Raw genomic sequence first — 18,346 nt, 5'->3', positions numbered from 1 at the left:
GCTGGTGGAACTGGTCAAGCAAAGGGAGAAGACCCTGAATAGTCTGATGCAATACAAAAGGCTTGGGTTCCTTAGAACTGAACTGAGCTGATAAAATTAATTGGTTGCTGTCAGGGGTGGGTTCTAATTTTTTTTACTACTGGTTCTGTGGGCGTGGCTTATTTTGTGGGCATGGCCAACCTTTTTTTTTTTTTTTACTTTTAAAAGCATTTTTTCTACAACCTTAAGAGGTTGCAGAAAAAAATGTTTTCAGAAGCCTCTGACGATCAGGCAACTCAGCTGGGATCGCCAGAGGCTTTTAAAGGCATTTTTTTTCCTACAACCTCTTCAGCCGAAGGTGGGCAGGGTAAGCGAGCGGCGACCAGGCCGGGGACCGGTTCGGGGGCATGGCCAGCCAATGTTATTACCGGTTCTCCGAACTACTACAAATTTTTACTACCGGTTCTTGCGAACCTGTGCGAACCAGGAGCAACCCATCACTGACAGCTGTCCTGTGGAATTAACATCTGCAAACTGTTTACACTGGATACTTAGAAACAGATGGGGAAGACATAGAAATTTGTCCTTGAGATCATTTGACTCTTTGTGGATTACAAATACATTGGACAATTCAAAAAGATACGCAAACATTGTTCCAATCGCTACAAGAGGCCATAACCAAGAACCATAAAGAAATAAAGATGAAGATAGGTGAGATGAGAACTGAGATGGGAGAGGTTAAGGAAAAAATGCAAAGTATCAATGAAAAACTGGGGACTTTTCAGCAAATGATAACCAAAAATGAAGAAAAGATTAAAATAATTGAAGAAAAGTCAGAACAAGTAGAAAGCCCCCCGGACAAAATGAATCAGAGACTAACACAGGCCAATAAAGAACTCAAAGGAACTGTAATTCAGTTGCAAATGGAAAAGGCTGAACACTTCTTGAGGTTTCAAAATATCAAGGAAGGGAAAAAAGGAAACATATCTGAGTTGATGGTAGAGCTATTGGCTTTTTCTTGCTGTTTGCTTGCAAGGAGGTAACTGCTGCAAAGCAGAGGCCAAAGGGTGGGAGCCAGTGCATGGGCAGGGCTACATTCGGTGTATAAGATGCACCTAAATTTTCACCCCCTTTTAGGGGGAAAAAAAGTGTGTCTTATACTTCGAAAAATATGGTAGCTAGAATGTTTAAGAATATGTCTGCCAAGTATTGGAAGTGCAGCCAAATCCCAGGCTCGTATTATCACATGTGGTGGACATATCTGAAAGCAAAAAAATACTGGACCAGAATACACACCTGGCTAGAAAAGATGATAAAAGAACATATAGATCTAAAATCAAAAACATTTCTGTTGGGCATCATACCAGACAAATACAGTAAAAGAAATGCATACTTAATAATGCATGTGTTAACAGTGGCCATAATCGTGTTCCCACAACATTGGAAGGGCGAGAAGATCCCCACAGAAGAAAAGATAATAACAAAAATTTTAGAATGCGCAGAAATGAATAAACTAACATTTGAAATTAAAGAAAAGGAAGACACTGAATATTTTGAGGTATGGGATCTGTTCTATCGATGGTTGGATGAGAAAAACAGGAGTTAGAACTTCGAAAATTACAAGAGAAAGATGAATTTTATTATTGGGGTTGTTTACTGTAACTTATTAATTTTGATTAATTTTGATTAGTATTAGTAATTATTATGAGGGGAAAGCACTATTATTATAAGGTTACTATTGGAGAATGCTATTATTGTTACTATGAATTTTACTCAAAAGAATTGTAACCAGACAACACATTGTTTATATGGATTTTGAACATGTTGCTCTTTTTATATATATTAATTAAAAAATTAAAAAAAACCTCGGGGGAAAATAAAGTGAAAGAAAGTGGTCTTTTTCTCTCTCTCCCATCAGCTAATAGCCCCGGGCAGACAGCCAAGAACCATTTAACAGGCGAATACTTAGTTGCGATAACAAAACTGCAGGAATGCAGTCAACACAGAAACAATAGAAACCTACAGATCATACAGATTAACAGAGTTGGAAGGGATCTTGTAGGTCATCTAGTCCAATCTAGTCCAACCCCCGCCCAAGCAGGAGACCCATTTCTGACAAATGGCAGTCTAATCTGTTCGTGAAAGCCTCCAATGATGAAGCTCCCACAACTTCTGAAAGCAAGCTGTTCCATTGGTTGATTGTTTCCACTGTTAGAAAATTCCTCCTTATTTCTAGGTTGGATTTCTCCTTGTTCTTGACAGGATTAGGCCAGTGAAGGCATTTTAAAAGTATTAATACAGAGCAGGAATTTCTTGTCAGAGTTCTTATGTCTTTTTAAATATATGTTCTAATTAGCAGAATTGATTTTATTAATTTGGAATAGGATTGCAAAGTTGATAACCATTTGTCTGAAGTGGTGTAGGGGTTCCTGCCTAAGCAGGGGGTTGGACTAGAAGACCTCCAAGGTCCCTTCCAACTCTGTTATTCTATGCCAGTGGTCCCCAACCCCCGGTCCGCGGACCGGTGCCGGGCCGTGGAGTACCTGGCACCGGGCCGCACAGCGGCCGGGGGACATGAACGCTGCAGCGCAAAGGCTCCTGGGCCGTGCGCAAAAGCTCCTGGGCCGTGCGCAAAAGCTCCTGGGCCGTGCGCAAAGGCTCCAGGGAAGAGAGCCCCGCGCAGGTACGCACGTGTGGCCCAAAGCCCCCACCCCTGCGCGCGCTCAGCGGGCCACGGTAAAATTATCAAAGGCTGATTGGTCCGCGGCGATAAAAAGGTTGGGGACCACTGTTCTATGCTATGCTGTGCTGTGCTGTGCTGTGCTGTGCTGTGCTGTGCTGTGCTGTGCTGTGCTGTGCTATGCTATGCTATGCTATGCTATGCTATGCTAAATACTGGAACAGTGCTATTTTATCGTGCTATTTTATTTTGAGTTGGACTAAGGAGAAATTTCCTAAAGGTGAGACCAATCAAGTTGGCCACGCCCACCCAGTCACATGATACCCAGCCGGTCATTAGAGCAGAGAACCGGTTGTTAAATTATTTGAATCCCACCACTTTGTGCAGCGTATAATTTAAACCAACCAACCAGCCAATCAATAATTTCTCATTTTGACCATAAAGAAAATATTAATAAATATGATGTTGTCCCAGTTCCTACCTTACCTTAAGCATTTCATTGAATTCTGGATCAGTGCTATTACTTTTGATTTTTGTCTTTCTTTTGTTCTGGCGAGATTTGTCTGGCAGAAGATATGCTTTGACATAACTACAGAATAAATAATAGAAGATTTATCAATTTTGCTAAAAGTTACAATATTGGTATACAAACATGTAGATGTCCATAGGTAGTATTTAGCTTCCAGTTGCCTGCAATTACTGCGAGTTCAATTCTCACCAGGCTCAAGGTTGACTTAGCCTTCCATCCTTTCTAAGGTAGGTAAAACAAGGACCCAGTTTGTGGGGGCAATAAGCTGACTTTGTATAAAATATACAAAAGTATGAAGGCTATTGCTTAACGACTTGTAAGCCGCCCTGAGTCTCCAGAGAAGGGCGGCATATAAATCAAAAATAAATAAATAAATAAGTAATACAGAAAATTCTTATCTACAACATTGTCAAAACTAAATCAGAGACATCCGAAAGGTTATACTTTATACTATACTTGCTCTCTCATGTGTTATGGTACATCAGATATTTTTTGTTTGTTTTATGTAGCAAGAGATATATTGGAAATATATACAGTTCAAATAAATATGTATTTGTGGGAAGAAAATATATATATCTATATATCTATATCTATCTAGCCAAGGAGTGGGCTTCAAAAATTTTAGCAAGGGGTTCTCTGCCTGGTTGCTGGGTGGGCGTGGCTATGGTGGGCATGGCCTAGTCAGCCTCCTGCACCATGGGCTCTGGAGACTCAAGGAAAGCCTCTGGGAGGGTGAAAATGTCCTCCTCAGGCTCTGGAGGCCCTCTGGAGGTTGGAAATGGGCCCATTACAGCCTTCCTGAACTTCAGGTAGGCCCGGTTTTCGCCCTCCCCGAGCCTCCGCGCACACCCTGCACTTACCTGCATCCAAAACGGGCCATGTGGGGACTCCTGGGAGGGGCAGGCTAGGCAGGGCCAGACAGGAGTGAGATTTGGGGGTTCTCCGAACTGCACAGAATCTTAGCTAGAGGTTCTCCCAAACCCCTGCAAACCCCCAGCAGCCCACCCCTATCTCCCCCCCCACCTATCTATCTATCTATCTATCTATCTATCTATCTATCTATCTATTTTCCTACATGCATTCTGGACACCACACCAAGCTTGAGTGAGAATTATAATGCCTGCTCCTGATTTTCTGCCATGCAAATAAAAAAACAGGTGTCATCTTTCCCCAAAATGTTATTTGTTGGCTAGTAGTTCCATGTACTAACACCAGAAATATGCAGTCAGAAATCTATTGAAACACAGAACTTCATACAAACAATGCAAATTAGAGGCTAGAGAACTGTTACTCTTCAGGTCCAGCCCATTCTTTGTCCCACAATGACCAACTGCATGTAGCTGGGAAGTTCACAATCCCAGACTGTAGAGTGATGATTTTTCCATTATTGCTTCTCGGGACCCTTGAGAAAGATTCTAACAGATTAACAGATGACATGACAGTCTTTTCTTGAAAGCTTCCAGTGATGAAGCTCCCACAACTTCTCAAGGCAAGCTGTTCCACTGGTTGATTGTTCTCACTGTCAGAAAATTTCTTCTTATTTCCTGGTTGAATCTCTCCTTATTCAGTTTCCATCCATTATTAAGATGAGGCATACAATCCATTTTTCAGAATACAGTAAATTACCAAGTGCTAAGTGTAGTTTGCATGAGCCTGGTGGCTGTAATATTAGAGTTTGTGGAAAGTTCCTGCCTTACTACTCAGCCTTTTATTTTTTATCCTCATTCCTTTCTACCATTTGTCCTCAGGCAGGTAAAAGAGGCTTCAGTGTACCCAGAATTACTTTCACTTATAGAAAACAAGGAAAGAAGGAAACAAGAACACCACAAAAAACTCCTATGAATTTTTCTTTCATTCTCCAGTCTTACTGCACTGAGAGAAATCTCTTCCTGAAGAGCCTTCTATTATTTGCAAGAGAATGTGGAAGAAAAGCTATAATCCTCTCATTTTTCCCATCATTCACTTTTTGGGCAGGAGAAGACAGAAAAAAAATCAGCTTCTTTAAATTGATTATGTTTTTAGTTATAATTGTAGAGAAAAACAAAGGAACAAAACAATTGTTCAACTCTGGTTCCTTTTTATAGTTACTGAATCATACTACACATGCCAGAACAAAATTGCAGAGAATTATGGTCAGCTGGCAATCATAACTTAAATGTGCATTTTCTAATTGGAAAGTTTTTAGGATAGGAAAAGAGAAGTAAGAATATCAGCACAAGGCATTTAGCGGTAAATTTTGCGAGCTGCGCATGCTCGAAGATGGTGGTGTCGGGTTAGCTCCTGGTCCGACGATGGGAGCTGTTTGGCTGTTTCGGGAGGTGTAGGGTCATTAAATCCATCTGAGACCCGAGCCCCAGTGAGGAGAGCCCCTGCCCAACCTGGGCACGTCGTGGCTGGAGCAAGGTAGTACAGGGGTTTAAGGCACCCTGTTATTAAGCTGGTTATTAAGACCAGCTGCCTGCAATTACTGCAGGGTTCGAATCTCGCCAAGGCTCAAGGTTGACTCAGCCTTCCATCCTTTCTAAGGTAGGTGAAATGAGGACCCAGTTTGTGGGGGCAATAAGCTGACTTTGTATAAATATACAAAAGGATGAAGGCTATTGCTGAGCACATTGTAAGCCGCCCTGAGTCTTCGGAGAAGGGCGGCATATAAATCAAATTAAAAAAAAGGGGGGGCTAGCGTTTTGGAAGAGGCCCTGGAGACGCTGAGGACGCTGCGGAATGCCGCAGAGCAACACAGAGGTAATAGCGGTGGCGCTGTGGAACCACCCTGGGCGCTGCAGAATTGCCTTGGAGCGCCGCGAGGATATGGCGGCGATGGCGGCACTGCAAAACATCACAGAGCACCGAGAAGGCAATGGCGGCAGTGGCGGTGGCAGCAGTGGCAGCGGTGGTGGCACCAGCGATAGCGATGGTGGTGGCAGCTTGGCTTGGCCGCAGGGAATCATCTGGCTGCGGTCTTTATTTCTACCAAGGACGAGGGGCTGGAGGGGGATGACGACTCCGGCAGTAGCGCAAGTAGCCGTGGGGCGATGTGCCCCCTCCTCCCCCACACACACTCAAAGCAACAGAGCCAAGGCGGTGCTGTTGATGGAGGCTAGTAGGCAGCATTGGTTGTCCCCCCCAAAGACGCATCTGTTTATGGTGCTGGGGGCGGCGGCGCTGGCGCCGTTGATGGTGTCCATCGCAGAAGACTGCAATGGTAGTTTTGCTGAGGGTGAAGAGAAGAAGCCGAGGCGAGGAGGCCTGGACTTATAAATCAGCAGAGGAGGAGATGATACCCTCCTCTGGGGATATTGTTTCCCCCCTCCCTCTCCCCGCCTTCCCCTTCCCCCCCTCTTTATGGGGGAAGGGGTTTACAAACCGCTATACTTTGGACCCCTCACCATGTTCCACTCACGCCCTCGCTGGTAGGAGAGACTGAGCACCATTATGAGGGAGCTGAGGGACTTTCTATATCCCAACAGAGAAGACGTAACATCATTCCCGATAACCACCTTTAATGGGACCAGCCGTCGTGAGAGGATGGTTGGTTATTAGCCTCCGTTGGGGAAAAAAGAACATTGGACCTTCTCCCTGTCATGAGAGGACAGTGGAGTCCAGCCCTACAAATGGATATTGTATGATCTCTTATGCTCAGTTATCCCTTTGGACTATGATAGACTCCCGGACTGGCCTTCCTTTCCTGTCCTTGATTCGGTTGATGCTCCAAAAAGCTGACCTTCTTGCGCTGCGAGACTCCCCCCTCTCGCAGGCCTGGCCCTCCACATTATTGAGGGCCTTTCTTAATGACGGGTTTTGGGACCCCGAGAGATGGCATGCAGCAAAGAGGGGGTTGAGGAGTTTTTTAATCGGGATTTTTAAGGAAAATTTTAAGGGGACCCGGGAGGACGGGTGGGGGTTGTAGAGATGGACCGGGGGGGGGGGGTCATATAGCCACCGGGCGGGATGATGGGTCGCTTGGGCGCAGCAGAGGGAGCACGGAAGGAAATCTGTCTGGGAAACAGCGGGGTGTCGGGAAGGGCAGTGCAATTGAAATAGTGAGTGGGAGGGGCAGATATGACGGGCGCAGGGGACCACATCATGTTCCGGGGGTGCGCATACGCTGCCTATGAGCGATTACGCACTCCGGCCCCCAATGCGCGACTCGGGTCCTGGATTGCACAGAGCCTCAGGCCCTGGGCCCGCGGCTGATGTTATGTAATGCCAGGTCGGTTGTTAACAAAGCCCCCCTCATTTGTGATCTTATTTTGGAGGGGGGTGCAGACCTGGCAGGTATTACGGAGACCTGGTTGAGCCACGAGGGGGGGGTTCCCCTCGTCGAAATGTGCCCACCAGGTTTCTGCGCATTTCACCAGCCAAGGGCTCAGGGGAGGGGTGGGGGAGTGGCGGCGATTATTAGGGAAAGTCTTAGTCCGAGGGAGACCACTGTTCCTCAGATAGGGGATGTGAGTCCCTCCTCGTGAAGTGGGGCCGTGGGAGGCAGATGGGTTTGCTGACTACGTACCTGGCTCCCTGCCACGTGGCAGCGACCCTGCCCGAGCTGCTCGATGTTATTGCCGGGGTGGCAGTTGATACCCCAGACTTATTGTCATGGGGGATTTCAACCTGCCATCTGCAGGTGAGGCGTCAGAGGTGGCTCGGGAGTTCATGGCTTCCATGGCAGCCATGGACCTGACCCAATTAGTTTAGGGCCCCACTCACACAGGGGGACACACTCTGGACTTGATTTTTGTCTCTGGTCAGTGGTTGAATGATCTTGGTAGAGAGACATTAAACCCTTGTCATGGACAGATCATTCTCTTCTTCGCTTGGACTTTCCTGCCGCTTCCCCCCATCGCAGGGAGACAGAGCCGATTAAATGGTTCCGTCCCAGGCGCCTGATGGATCCCAAAAGGTTCCTGACGGAGCTTGGGCCGTTTCCTGAGACCACAGCACACGACTCGACTGAAGACCTGGTGGCTGCCTGGGAGAGTGCGGCCGCCGGGGCTTTGGACCGTGTCGTGCCTTTGCGGCCTCTGACCCGATGCCGACCTCAATTGGCTCCTTGGTTCTCCGAGGAGCTGAGAGAGATGAAGTGTTGGAAAAGATGCCTAGAGAGCATTTGGAGGACTAGTCAATCCGATTCCGACCGGACACTGGTGAGGTCTTATATCAAGACCTACCTAGTGGCGATAAAAGCGGCAAAATCTAACTATTTTTCCGCTCTTATCGCATCTGCAGAGAACCGCCCAGCTGCTCTGTTTAGGGTGACCCACTCCCTTCTTCGGGGGGAGTGCGGGAAGATCCCTTGCAGGGTCGAGCTGAGGATTTTGTGCAATTCCTACATGATAAAGTTGCTCAGATTCGGGAAGGCTTGGACTCCGACTGGGTGAGTCCAGGGGAGGAGACGAGGATAGGTCTTGAGAACACTATCTGGGAGGAGTTTGATCCTGTGGCTCCCGAGGATGTGGACAGGGTTCTGGGTAGGATTAGTGCCGCCACATGTTTATTGGACCCGTGTCCCTCCTGGTTGGTACTGGCCTCCCGGGAGGTTACACGAGACTGGCTCCAGGGGATTATAAGTGCTTCTCTGAGTGAGGGTGCCTTTCCCGCTGCCTTGAAAGAGGCGGTGGTGAGGCCCCTCCTCAAGAAGCCTTTCCTGGCTTCTACCGTTAGCCAACTACTGTCCGGTCTCCAACCTTCGTTTTGTGGCGAAGGTTGTTGAGAGTGTGGTGGCACGACAACTGCCCGGGCACCTGGATGAACCTATCTATCTGGACCCATACCAGTCGGGCTTCAGGCAGGGGTACAGCACTAAAACGGCATTGGTCGCATTGGTGGATGATCTCTGGAGGGCTTGGGACAGGGGTTGCTCCTCTGTCCTGGTCCTGTTAGATCTCTCAGTGGCTTTTGATACCATTGACCATGATATCACGCTGCAGCGGTTGAGGGGGTTAGGAATAGGGGGCACTGTGTTATGGTGGTTCTCCTCCTTCCTCTCCGACCACTCGCAGTTCGTGTTGACAGGGGGGCAGAGGTCGACTTCGAGGCGCCTTGCATGGGGAGTGCCGCAGGGGTCGGTCCTCTCGCCCCTTCTGTTCAACATTTATGTGAAGCCACTGGGTGAGATCATCCGTGGTTTTGGGGTGAGAGTCCATCTGTACGCTGATGATACTCAGCTGTACATCTCCACCCCAGACCACCCTAACGATGCCCTTGATGTGATGTCCCGCTGCCTGGAGGCCGTGCGGGTCTGGATTGGGAGAAGTAGGCTCAGACTCAACCCCTCCAAGACTGAGTGGCTGTGGTTCCCGGCGTCGCGATATAGTCAGCTGGTGCCATCGCTGACTATTGGGGGTGAGTCTTTACCCCCCAAAGAGAGGGCTCGCAATCTGGGTGTCCTCCTGGACACACAGTTGTCTTTAGAAGAACACATGACGGCTGTGGCCAGGGGTTTTTTTTATCAGGTTCGCCTGATCTGCCAGTTGCAGCCCTTTCTGGATCGCGACGCCTCACGCCCTTGTCACCTCCCGACTGGACTACTGCAATGCTCTCTACATGGGGCTCCCCTTGAAAAGCACCTGGAGGCTCCAACTGGTCCAGAATGCGGCCGCGCGGGTGGTTATGGGCGCAACTCGTTGTACCCACATGACACCCCTCCTGCGCGAGTTGCACTGGCTCCCAGTGGTCTTCCGGGTGCGATTCAAAGTGTTGGTCACCACCTTTAAAGCGCTCCATGGCATTGGACCTGGATACCTTCGAGACAGTCTTCTGCCACCAGTAGCCTCCCACCGGCCAGTCCGCTCCCACAGAGAGGGTCTCCATAGGGTGCCATCGGCCAAATTATGTCAGCTGGTGACACCCAGGGGGAGGGCCTTCTCTGTGGGAGCCCCTGCCCTTTGGAATGAGCTGCCCCCAGAAATTCGTAAAATCTCTGATCTCCGTGTATTTCGCTGTGCCCTCAAAACCTTGTTGTTCCGCCAGGCTGGGCTATCAAGGTAAAGATTTTAATTGGGTTTTTAAAAATGGGATTTTAAATTTGGGGTTTTAAATTGAACCTATCATTTAATAATTTTAATTATTTTTAAATTTTGTCTGTCTTTGTGCTTTTAATCAGGCTGTACACCGCCCTGAGTCCTTCGGGAGAAGGACGGTATAGAAATAAAATAAAATAAAATAATAAAATAAAATAAAATAAAATAAAATAAAATAATAAAATAAAATAATAAAATAAAATAAAATAAAATAATAAAATAAAATAATAAAATAAAATAAAAAAATAAAATAAAATAAAATAATAAAATAAAATAAAATAATAAAATAAAACAATAAAATAAAATAAAATAAAATAAAATAAAATAAAATAAAATAAATAAACAAACAAACAAACATGGGTTTTTCATTTCACCAAAATTAAGTCTTTTCTCCCAGACAGTGTAGCACTGTTATCAAACTGGAAAAATATTCATACCAGTTCACCATCTCCAGATTGATTTTTTTATTATTATTAAACTTCTATGCTGTCCATCTCACTAGTCAATTCTAGATTTCAGCAACTGAAGCAACTGTAGTTTCTCAAACTTTTCAAGGACTAAAAATGATATGGCTCTTGTCTTACTTACTTACTTACTTACTTACTTACTTATTTATTTATTTAATTTATATGCCACCCTATCTCCAGCCGGACTCAGGGCGGCTCACAACAGTTAAGAAACATCTAATAAAAAGTTCAAAAATTAAATCCAAATCTCATAATTTAACAGTTAAAAGTACAATTAAGACTAACAAGTTAAAATTAAACTAGAATTAAAACCCCATCAGTCCAGGCCGGCCAAACAAAACAGCCACGTTTTCAGGTCACGGCGGAAAGAGCGGAGGTCGGGGGCCACCCGGAGCTCCAAGGGCAGTTGATTCCAAAGGGTAGGTGCGCCCACAGAGAAAGCCCTCCCCCTGGGGGTCACCAGCCGACACTGTCTGGCCGACGGCACCTTGAGGAGGCCCTCTCTGTGAGAACGCACCGGGCGATGGGAAGCTGTTGCTGGCTGCAGATGGTCCCCCAAATATCCCAGGCCTAAGCCATGTAGGGCCTTATAGGTAATCACCAGCACCTTGAATCTCACTTGGAGGGCAACTGGCAACCAATGCAAGTCGCGTAGGAGAGGTGTAACATGGGAGTGTCGGGATATTCCCATCACAACCCACGCGGCCGCATTCTGCACCAGCTGAAGTCTCGGAGTGGTCTTCAAGGGCAGCCCCATGTAGAGGGCATTGCAGTAGTCAATACAGGAGGTGACCAGTGCATGAGTAACCGTGCGTAGGGCATCTAGGTCCAAATAGGGGTGCAACTGGCGCACCAGGTGAACCTGGCCGAATGCCCCCCTGGTTACAGCCATTACATGATCTTCCAAATTTAGCTGCGAGTCCAGGAGGACACCCAAGTTGTGTTCCCTGTCTACAGGGGGCAACACCTCATCCCCTATGACCAAAAGTGGAATCTCTTGATCGGACCGAGACACTGGTACCCACAGCCACTCGGTCTTAGCAGGGTTGAGCCGAAGCCTGTTCCTCCCCATCCAGATCCGCACTGCTTCCAGGTACTGGGACATCACGTCGAGGGCATCACTGGGTTGGTTTAGGGTGGATATAAAAAGTTGGGTATCATCAGCATACTGATGATACCTCACCCCAAAACCCCGGATGATCTCACCCAGCGGCTTCCTATAGATGTTGAACAAAAGAGGAGAGAGGACCGACCCCTGGGGCAACCCACAAGTGAGGGGCCTCAGGGCTGACTTCTGTCCCCTGGCCAACAACACCTGAGAACGTTCTGAGAGGTAGGAGGAGAACCATCGTAAAACAGTGCCTCCCACTCCCAATCCCTCGAGGCATCGCAGCAAGATACCATGGTCGATGGTATCGAAAGCCGCCGAGAGATCTAATAGGACCAGGACAGAGGAGTAACCTCTGTCCCGGGCCCTCCAGAGATCATCCACCAGCGCGACCAATGCTGTCTCCATACTGTACCCAGGCCTGAAACTTGACTGGTATGGATCCAGGTACTCCGCTTCATCCAAGGCCAACAGGAGTTGACGTGCCACCACGCTCTCAACAACCTTCGCAACAAAGTGAAGGTTGGAGACAGGACGAAAGTTGTTTAAAATAGCTGGGTCCAAAGCAGGTTTCTTGAGGAGGGGCCTCACTACCGCCTCTTTCAAGGCGGTAGGGAAGCCTCCCTCACCCAAGGATGCATTAATCACTGCCTGGATCCAGCCTCGTGTAACCTCCCGAGCTGAGTAAACGAGCCAGGAGGGACACGGATCCAATAAACACATGGCAGCACTCAGCTTACCCATGATCCTGTCCACTTCTTCCAGAGTAACAGGGTTGAACTCTTCCCAGATAACACGACCAGTCATCTCCCCACCCCCCGTCTGACCCTGCCCAGTCAGAGTCCAGACTGGCCCGGATCTGAGCGATCTTGTCCAGCAGATGTTGACTAAACTCCTCGGCCCGGCAAAGAGTTATCCCCTGCTTCCCGATTCAAGAGGGAGTGGGACACCCTAAACAGGGCAGCTGGACAATTATCTGCGGATGCGATGAGGGCAGAGAAGTAGGAACGCTTTGCTGCCTCCATCGTCACAAGATAAAACCTCGTAAAAGATCTTAGCTGTGCACGGTCTGATTTGGATCGACTGGATCTCCAACAACTCTCTAGGCCTCTCCTCCGGCGCTTCAACTCCTGGAGCTCCTCAGTAAACCAAGGGGCCAACCAGGATCTGCACCGAGTCAAAGGTTGCAAAGGCATGACCCGGTCGAGAGCCCCGGCGGCTGCCATTTCCCAGGCATCCACCAGGGTCTCGACCGGGGCGTGGGAGAGTAACGCTTCAATAAAAAGATGGGAGAAACTCATGCTGTCTTTCACTTTTTGTAAACTTCAACCCAAATATAAGTGTGTGATATTCTACTATATTAAACAGTAGATCTGGGGAAGGCAAATCTAACAAGAAAACATAACTAGGATAGTAAATAAATAGAAGTTTAGTAAAAAAGAGAGAGAGAGAGAGATTTGCTTACGGATCTGTTCTTTGTTTCTTTTCATCAGCAATGGCCAAGTTCTTGCATTTTTTTACAAGTATGTTAAGGGCTCCCGTTTTATAGCTGTAGCTAATTTGCAGACAAATTTCACCACTAATATTCAGATTTCCATAGTCCCCAGTTTCACTGTAAACACTCATCATACTGTTAATGCTGGTCTGAAAAAGAGAGGGTGACAAAATTGGTTGAGGGCAAAATTCAATCTCAATGTCCCATTGAAGAAACATACTTATTTTATTTTAGTTGATCAAATAGCTCAAAGTGTCTTATTCAGTTCTCATGTATGTGCATATCTGTAAAATTAAGCTCAGAGATTATCCTAAACTCATCTGGTAAACCCATGGATGGAGACTTCAGTGCCTAGTTTAATATTTTAACTCCAAAATAATTTACTTATGTTTTAATTAACTTCCTTAACTGATATATGTTGTGGTATATCTTACCTTCAGCAAAACATCTGAGCAAGTACAGTTAATCCTCGATTTAACAATCATCTGTTTAGCAACTGTTATGACAGTGCTGAAAAAAGTGACTTATGACTGATCCTCACACTCACACTGCAGTATCCCCAGCCATCTAATCAAAATTCAGGCACTTGGAAATTTTATTGTATTTACAACAGTTGGCAGGATTCTAGCGTCACATGATCACCTTTTGCAACTTTCCCAGCCAGCTTCTGACAAGCAAAGTCAATGTGGGATTCCATATTTGCTTAAACAGCAGTGGCAAAAAAGGTTGTAAAATCAGATTCATTTAACAACTGAGTTGCTTGGTGATGGTAGTTCTGATCCCAATTGTGGTCATGAGGACTACCTGTACCCATGACATGCCAATTAGCACACTGTAATCTGGATGGCACTCATGAGAATGAAATATATAGCTGACCTGAAAATCAGTAATGACCCCTAATCAAATTAGATAGTATCTAAGTGATACCAAAAGGATCAGTCCTGAATTTCCTACAATTCAAAATTTTCACTAATTATTTGGATTAAGAGGTAGAAGGAATATTTACCATATTTCAAAATTATATAAAAATGGGTGAAATAGCTAACAGCAAGAAGAGAGAAGTTATATTAAAAATAACCCCGACAGATTGGAGAAATGAGCTGAATATAACAGAATAAAATGTAAGAGAACAGTATGATGATCTTCATTTCAGACACATAAATCAAACGCAGGATTATAGGAAGGGAGATATCTAACTTATCAAAAATCATTGCCATAAAAGGTATTTTTATACTAGTTGATTGGAAATGATAGTTGTATAATAGAGTAGCAAATTGAGCAAGTGCAATGCTGTGTGCTTGCATCCACAGAAATATCATTTGCAAGTCACAGAAAGTAATTGTTGCCCTCTACTTCAACAATCTGTCTGAACATTATACTTTAATAAGGATTTAGAGAAGCTGTAGCTGACCAATAAAAGTGCAATGAAGATAATCAGGGAATTAGAAACAAAATCTCAAGAAGCGGAGCTTCTTGGTCTGCGAGACTCCACCCTCTCGCAGGCTTGGCCCTCCACTCTATCGAGGGCCTACCTCGATGACGGGCTTTGGAACCCCGAGAGGTGGCATGCCGCAAAGAGGGGGTTGTGGGGTTTTTTAAAATTGTCTTTTTGTAATCTTTTAAGGGGTTTAGGGCGGGGGGTGGGGAGGGAGGGGCATAGGTCAGGCCCGTTACAGGGGCATGGAACGGAAGGCGGGGAGCGGGGTGTGGAGGAGCTCAGTGTGGATAGGGTGGAGGGCAGCTCTATCAGGACCGTGGTTGGGAGGGGCAGATATGGCGGGAGTAGGGGGCCACATCATGTGGTGGGGGCACGCACCTGCTATCTCCAAGCGGTGGCATGCCCCGGCCCCCATGACTCTTCTCGTCTACCTGGCTGTCCAGAGTCTCAGAGCCCAGGCCTTAGACTGATGTTGTGCAATGCCAGGTCCGTGGTTAATAAGGCCCCCCTCATTTGTGAGCTAATACAGGAGGGGGGTGCGGACCTGGCAGGTATTACAGAGACCTGGTTGGGCCAAGAGGGGAGGGTCCCCCTCGTAGAGATGTGCCCACCAGGTTTCCGCGCATTCCATCAGCCAAGGGCCCAGGGCAGGGGTGGGGGGGTGGCGGTCGTTATAAAGGAAGGTCTTGATCCGAGGGAGGCCACTGTACCTCAGATAGCCGGATGTGAGTCTCTCCTGGTGAAGTGGGGCCATGGGATGCAGGTGGGCCTGCTGATCGTGTACCTGGCTCCCTGCCACGTGACAGCGGCCCTGCCCGAGCTTCTCAACGTTATTGCCGGGGTGGCGGTTGATACCCCCAGACTTTTGGTCATGGGGGATTTCAACTTGCCATCTACCGGTGGGGCGTCTGGGATGGCTCGGGAGTTTATGGCTTCCATGACAGCCATGGACCTGACACAATTAATTCATGGCCCCACTCACATGGGAGGACACACTCTGGACTTGGTTTTTATCTCTGGTCAGTGGCGGAGTGGTCTGGATATAGGGGATATAGTTATTGAACCCCTGTCATGGTCGGACCATTCTCTCCTGAGACTGGACCTTTCGACCGCTGCACCCCACTGCAGGGAGGCGGAACCGACCAGGTGGTTCTGCCCCAGGCGCCTGATGGATCCTGATAGGTTCCAGAGGGAGCTTGGGCCAGTTCCTGAAACTCTGGCTCACGACTCGGCTGAAGATCTGGTGGCTGCCTGGGATAGGACGGCCGCCGGTGCTCTGGACCGAGTCGTGCCTTTGCGGCCTCTGACCCGACGCCGAACCTGCCCGGCCCCTTGGTTTTCCGAGGAGCTGAGGGAGATGAAGCGCCGGAAAAGACGCCTAGAGAGTGGTTGGAGGGCTAGTCGCTCCGAATCCGACCGAACACTAGTTAGGTCTCATATTAAGACCTATCTAGTGGCGATAAAAGCGGCAAAGCATAACCACTTTTCCGCTCTTATTGCATTGGCAGATAACCGCCCAGCCGCCTTGTTTAGGGTGACCCGCTCCCTCCTATATCAGGGAGCGCGGGAAGACCCCTTGCAAGGGCAGGCTGAGGATTTTGCACAGTATCTGCACGATAAAATCGCTCAGATTCGGGAAGGCTTGGACTCTGACTGGGTAGATCCTGGCGGGGTGACTGAGGCTGGTCTTGAGAATGTTACCTGGGATGAGTTCGACCCTGTGACTCCTGAGGACGTGGACAGGATCCTGGGGAGGTTAAACGCAACCACATGTTTATTGGACCCGTGCCCCTCCTGGCTGGTACTGGCCACCCGGGAGGTAACACGAGGCTGGCTCCAGAGGATCATAAATGCTTCTCTGAGAGAGGGTTTCTTGCCTCCCACCTTGAAAGAGGCGGTGGTGAGGCCCCTCCTCAAGAAGCCTTCTCTGGACCCGGCCGTTTTGGCAAACTATCGTCCGGTCTCCAACCTTCGCTTTGTTGCGAAGGTTGTGGAGAGTGTGGTTGCGCGACAGCTCCCACAGTTCCTGGATGAAACCGTCTATCTAGATCCGTGCCAGTCCGGCTTCAGGCCTGGGTACAGCATGGAGACGGCATTGGTCGCATTGGTGGATGATCTCTGGAGGGCTCGGGACAGGGGTTGTTCCTCTGTTCTGGTCCTGTTAGACCTCTCAGCGGCTTTTGATACCATCGACCATGGTATCATGCTGCGCCGGCTGGAGGGACTGGGGGTGGGAGGCACCGTGCTGCGGTGGTTCTCCTCCTATCTCTCTGACTGGTCGCAGTCTGTGTTGGCAGGGGGGCAGAGGTCGACCTCGAGGCGCCTTGCTTGTGGGGTGCCGCAAGGGTCGGTCCTCTCGCCGCTCCTGTTCAACATTTATGTGAAGCCGCTGGGTGAGATCATCCGTGGTTTTGGGGTGCGATGCCATCTGTACGCTGATGACACTCAGCTGTACATTTCCACCCCAGACCACCCCAATGATGCCCTCGAAGTGATGTCCCAGTGTCTGGAGGCTGTGTGGGTCTGGATGGGGAGAAACAGGCTTCGGCTCAACTCTTCCAAGACCGAGTGGCTGTGGATGCCGGCGTCCCGGTATAGCCAGCTGGTGCCATCGCTGGCTATTGGGGGCGAGTCACTGACCCCCACAGAGGGGGCTCGCAACTTGGGCGTCCTCCTGGACACATGGCTGTCTTTAGAAGAGCATATGACAGCCGTGGCCAGGGGGGCTTTTTATCAGGTTCGCCTGATACGCCAGTTGCGCCCCTTTCTGGATCAGGACTCCTTGTGCACAGTCACTCATGCCTTGGTTACGTCACACCTGGACTACTGTAACGCTCTCTACATGGGGCTCCCCCTGAGGAGCACCCGGAGGCTCCAGCTGGTGCAGAATGCGGCCGCGCGGGTGATTATGGGAACGACGTGGCGCTCCCACGTAACACCTCTCCTGCGCGAGCTGCATTGGCTCCCGGTGGTCTTCTGGGTGCGCTTTAAGGTGTTGGTTCTCATCTTTAAAGCGCTCCATGGCTTAGGGCCAGGGTATTTGCGAGACCGCCTGCTGCTACCGATAACCTCCCACCGGCCAATACGCTCTCAGAGAGAGGGCCTCCTCGGGGTGCCGTCGGTCAGGCAATGTCGGCTGGCGGCCCCCAGGGGGCGAGCCTTCTCTGTGGGGGCACCCGCCCTTTGGAATGAGCTGCCTCCTGGAATACGATTGATCCCGGACCTCCGGACCTTCCGTAAAGCCCTGAAGACGTTTTTATTTCATCAAGCCGGCCTAGCCTAAATGGTTTTTAATTGGGATTTTAAATTTTATGGATTTGGGGTTTTAAATTGGGTAGCCAATGATTTAATTCTTTTAATTATCTTAACTTTTGCATTTGTATGTTTTTTAATTTTGGCTGTTCACCGCCCTGAGTCCCTTCTGGGAGAAGGGTGGTATACAAATTGAATAAATAAATAAATAAATAAATAAATAAATAAATAAATAAATAAATAAATAAATAAATAGAAATTGAAAAACTTTTGTTTAGCTTTGAGAAAAGATGGTTAAAGGATCCTATAGCATCCTTCAAATACCTGAAAGGATGCCACACATCACAAGAGTCCTGCCCAGAGATGGTATTCAGCAGGTTCT

The 18,346-nt window shown here is 48.1% G+C and overlaps 1 protein-coding gene across 1 annotated transcript in view; it reads right to left on the bottom strand.

The window, feature by feature from the left end:
* Positions 1-18,346, bottom strand: part of SYTL5 (synaptotagmin like 5) — a 137,111-nt gene that overhangs the window by 18,438 nt on the left and 100,327 nt on the right. Inside the window, exons 10-11 of the mRNA XM_070943412.1 lie at positions 13,245-13,423; positions 3,146-3,248 (exon numbers count right to left, since the gene is read on the bottom strand). Of these exons, the coding sequence (XP_070799513.1) occupies positions 3,146-3,248; positions 13,245-13,423 (282 nt within the window). The remainder of the gene's footprint in view (positions 1-3,145; positions 3,249-13,244; positions 13,424-18,346) is intronic.

This window comes from Pituophis catenifer, unplaced genomic scaffold (assembly GCF_029215685.1).
Source record: "Pituophis catenifer annectens isolate HBS135680 unplaced genomic scaffold, rPitCat1.0.hap2 SCAF_4, whole genome shotgun sequence".
Classification (NCBI taxonomy): domain Eukaryota; kingdom Metazoa; phylum Chordata; class Lepidosauria; order Squamata; family Colubridae; genus Pituophis; species Pituophis catenifer.
Note: the sequence above shows the minus strand (reverse complement) of the source record. Positions and strands in the feature narration are given on the sequence as shown.